Source organism: Gossypium hirsutum, chromosome A01 (assembly GCF_007990345.1).
Source record: "Gossypium hirsutum isolate 1008001.06 chromosome A01, Gossypium_hirsutum_v2.1, whole genome shotgun sequence".
Classification (NCBI taxonomy): Eukaryota; Viridiplantae; Streptophyta; class Magnoliopsida; order Malvales; family Malvaceae; genus Gossypium; species Gossypium hirsutum.
In genome coordinates, this window is record NC_053424.1 from 102,690,285 (window position 1) to 102,695,078 (window position 4,794).

The window sequence follows — 4,794 nt, forward strand, 5'->3', positions numbered from 1 at the left end:
GGTGAAGGAGTGGAAGACTCTTAATCATTTGACATGTGGTATAATTAATAGCACGGATAATGATAAACAAAGATAATATGTTAATTTAATATGAGCATACAGAAGGCTTTGACTTTGGTAACCTTTTGGGAGGCGTTGATGATATCAACATTGGTGATAATTTTAAAGTAACCGATAACGATATGAATGATTCTAAAAAAGTTGCTCCTTTGAAATCACTAGGTTGGGCCAATGATTCTAATCCAAGTGAAAACATTATGCCTTGGCCTACTCCTACTAACAGGAAGATCTATATGGAGCAAGTGAAGTGTCCTCTTGAGGTAATCGAGTTTCAGGGCACCTGAGTACTGCAAGAGTATGCTTAAGTAGTGTTAGAACAATTCCAAGCTCCATTTGTATCTGTCAGTGGGCTAATTCGTTCAAGATGGACTTGAAAGGCCTAGCGAGATTGAGTGATTAGAGGACCGCTCGAGATTGTGGCATGATAAGCCAATCTTGTATTTTGTGTTATGCTGGTCAACGGACCTATCGAGTCAAGCAAGTTAAAAGTAAGACTTGAGTTTAAGTCGAGATGGGTCAAATGACCCTTAAGTTTGAGTTAGACGGAGGACTATTAGCGAATCGTTAGATCCTTGTGTTTTGGATAAGGCTTATAGTGCCCTTATCCATGATGCGCTACTAATTCATGAGATTTTTAGACCTAGTCCAAAGCATCATTGGGTTTTGAGCCAGAGCAGACTAGAGAATTATTGAGTCCGAGAGCTTGAACAAGAGAACAAGTGGGGGGATGTATTGTTTAGGCAACCTATGATATTGTGTGAAGAAAAGAGTGGCATGCTAGAGTTTACGTGTATGAGCTTTAAAGTCCGAGATTGAGATTTAGATCGAACTAGTAAGGTGGTGCCACATGTGTTGTGGTTAGCTAAGATGGCCACAACAAATGGGGTGACCAAGGAAAGGCTGAAAAGGCCTAAGTTGAGGATGGCCAATGTGTTTGAATTTCCCATGTTGAGAACCTTAGTGTTGGTGCCTCAAAGGGCAGTTGGCATAAAACACATCCACAGGGACGCATTCACTAGAATGTCGTAAGAATGCAGTTGGTGCCAGATCTAGAGGGATGTAGTTTTGAATATCAAAGACATGGAAATATTTTTTTGGCAATGGGTTATTCCATTAAGGTTCCTCAAGTTTGTAATTTGATGATTATGTGTTGTTGAGTTGAGTCCAAGTGTTCAGTAGAGGAATGAGCATAGACGAGACTACACCAGTGATTGAGATGAAACCAAGTTCGAGTTTATGTCTGATGTGCATTGAATGGATCATAACCTCATGCCTTGAAGGCCTAAGATGGAATTAAAAATGAAATGTCAACTCGATGCAACAAGGTTCCTAAAGGTGTGGCTCTATGTCAATAAAGGCATCGGCATAGTAAGTGGGGGAAAGTGTCATAGTCCATAAGTTTCTATGCTAGTTATCAAGACTGAGCTTTCCCCAAATGGTCTTGAGTGAAGTTAAAGTAAGTGATCATTGACTTTAGTCCTTTTAGTGATTAAGAAATATAACTCTTGACTGGGTCGGGCAAGAGGCTGAATGGCTTAGGAATCTACTTGTAAGAATTCCTTTATGGGAGAATGAAGTACTTGATTTAAAGTACATGAGGTCAGAAAGGAGCCTAGCTGATCCACTAAACAAAAGGTTAAGTAGGAAAAAAGTCATTGATTCATTGAAGGGGATGGGTTGTAAGCCCAGTGGTCGAGGAATTTATGGTGGATATCCAACTTAGTTTTCAAGTTCAATGTGGTTAGATGAAACCATGAAAAGACTTATAGTGTACATTTTACCTATCCCTATGGCGAATAATGCACATGAATAAGGTTAATTTCTTACTTTTAATGAATCCATATCCCAAAGTTTGGGTGGTCCTATTGAGACGGACTTGATGTATTTACCGACATATGAGGTTGAGTTTCTTACTCTTAATGAGTTCATATCCCAGAGTTTCTGTGGTCCTATTGCGACGGATTTGATGAACTCATCGAACTTAAATTTGATAGGATGAACTTAACAAATGCTCTTAATGATTTCATAATTCTAATTCGAGTAGTCTATATTGAGATAGACTTGATGAAATCACTTACGTAAGTGTGAAATCACCTTCTATGAAAGACATTGGGTAGTCTTTCTAGAGCACTTACTAGTAACTTGAGGTATATTGGCTAAACTTGTTGATCTATCACGGAACATCAATTGGATCTGAGATTAGTCGTGTGTCATGAGTTAACCCCTATATTAACAAGTTCAAGATTTGTTCACTGGTTAAAGAGAAGAATCATTTATTTCACTACGTACTAGTTCAAATCCATAAGATACTAACACTTAAGTGACTAATTTTGTTGTTGCTCTTCTCACGTTTTACTTGTTCTCATGTTTACAAAATTTTCAATTCCTTTGCATTAGTGGGGGAATGTTGGTAATGCAAAGAAATACTTTTCTTTGGTTTTTCAGAATATTTTCTATTGAAGAAAATCTTATTACTATTTTAGAATATTTTCGATTGAGGTAAATTCTCTTGCTGTTGCAAAATATTAATCATCTACTATTTTTTGAAACTAACACTATTATTTTACCATTTTACCCCATTAGAAAACAATACAAATATCAGGTCATTCTTCTTATTTTTAACAACAACAAGCAATTTTTTCTCCCACAGTTCGTCTGTTTCTTTCAGATATTTTGTTTTTCAGTTACGATTCTTTTTGTGAGAAGAGTAATACCAATTGTGTCCTACCTTCTTTATTTAGGTGTACGAATATTGAAATACTACGTTAACCTTATGGGGTGATGTCCGCTACATGATTACACTTATCAGAACGAATTTGCTTCTAATGCAGTGATTCTTTCACGGTACAATAGTTTTTTTTAATTATTTATGCTCAATTGATTTTTTCTATCCGTGCTAACAATTTTCGTTTTGTAATAGTATATTTTTAACCATAGATCTTTCATTATTTTTTATTTTATTTAATGATAATGTATTATTGTATAACTTTATCTACGGAAATTTCATCCTATAGGTGATAAAATTTTAAATAATTGGTGAAGATAAGAGAGTTTCATTCTTTTATTATAAATAAACCACAAAATCATGCACAGAACATGAACTACTGTCGAAAGTTATGCTCATTCAAAGCCTTATCCCAAGATTGAGGGGAATTCATTTCTTTTAAAATGAACCAGAATTTCACCCCTTTTTTTTCCGACATTTAATAATAGGATTAAACAGCTTTCTAAAATAAAAAAAAAAAGGAATAAGCAAACTGTATTATCAGGCTAGTGCAGAGAAGAACAATGTCAAGAGAAGACAATGTCATGAATCGACATTACTTCGCCGATGGGAGAAAGCTTTCCCTCGTCGCAATCGCCGGCCTTATTGCCGGAGTGATACTTATCTTGAGCTTCAGAAAACCCGGCGATTACTCCCTCCTGTGCTCTCTCGCCAAGTTTAGAGCTCAACCCATCCATGAAGGTGAATTCTCCGACATGGAAACCCAACTTCAAGCCATAGTCCACTACGCCACCTCAAAAATCGTACCGCAACAAAACTACGGCGAGATCTCCATTACATTCGACGTCCTCAAAAAACGCGCACCTTGCAATTTTCTCGTCTTTGGCCTCGGCTACGATTCCCTCATGTGGAATTCTCTGAATCCCCACGGCAAAACGACGTTCATTGAAGAGGATCCCAAATGGGTCGAAATCGTGCTCAAAACCGCCCCCGAGCTCCATGCCTACCCCGTCAAATACCGTACGGAGCTAAAAGAAGCCGACGATTTGCTCTCCCATTACCGGTCGGAACCCAGCTGTTTTCCGTCGAAAGCTTACTTACGCGGTAACGACCAGTGTAGGCTTGCCTTGACGGGGTTTCCCGATGAGTTTTACGATACGGAATGGGATTTAATAATGATCGATGCGCCGCGTGGGTATTTCCCGGAGGCACCGGGTAGGATGGCAGCAATATTCTCGGCTGCCGTTATGGCGAGGAACAGGAAAGGATCCGGCGTGACGCACGTGTTCTTGCACGATATTGATCGGAGGGTGGAGAAGCTTTTCGCGAACGAGTTTTTGTGCAAAAAGTACTTGGTTAAAGCCTTTGGGAGGCTCTGGCATTTCGAGATTCCGTCCGCCGTTAACATGACCACCCACGACGGTTCTGGTTTTTGCTAAAATGCACTCTTCCATTACGGCGGTGCTCGTTTTTGCTAAAGTACACCCCTACATGTCATTGTTATAAGGTTTTTTTAGGTACATGCGAAAATGTAAAAAATAGCAGCTATGGAGCTGTTAAATTTTACGTTAGACAATTCCATTCATAAGTAATTTTGTTTGGTTTTTGACACATTTCGTATACTAATATCATCCCTCAACCAGAAGTTCTAGTATATTTTCCTTTGCATATCTTTACCTGTCTTAACAAAGTCTCAAACATCTGAAATAAATAATTAAACAAACCAAACATCTTTAAACAAAATTTAAACAGCTGAAAGATTAAATAGAAATACCTCCAACTATTGTTTGAATCAAATGTCAAAATTCAGACCTTGTAGCACCGCTTGTCAAGTGCGGCAAAGACCCGATGAGGACATTGTATTTAGCTATACAAAAACACGAAAATTGGAAAACACAAAAACGCCAAAGTCTTCTAAGCACTTGACATCATGCCTCAACACTTTAGCCCAATTTTCTTAATGAATAAATCCAATGTTCATTCTAGGTTCAAACTTTAGTTATATTACT

At 38.0% G+C, this 4,794-nt stretch overlaps 1 protein-coding gene across 1 annotated transcript; it reads left to right on the plus strand.

Moving 5' to 3' along the window:
- The first annotated feature begins 3,181 nt into the window (after positions 1-3,181).
- LOC107917601 (probable methyltransferase At1g27930) lies at positions 3,182-4,439 on the plus strand. Its single transcript, XM_016846922.2, has one exon. The coding sequence runs from the start codon at positions 3,349-3,351 to the stop codon at positions 4,222-4,224; it is 876 nt and encodes a 291-aa protein (XP_016702411.1). The 5' UTR covers positions 3,182-3,348; the 3' UTR covers positions 4,225-4,439.
- Positions 4,440-4,794: the final 355 nt, after the last annotated feature.

Coding starts and splice junctions, on each gene's coding strand:
- LOC107917601 (XM_016846922.2), top strand. CDS start 3,349: ATGTCAAGAGAAGACAATGTCATGAATCGACATTACTTCGCCGATGGG.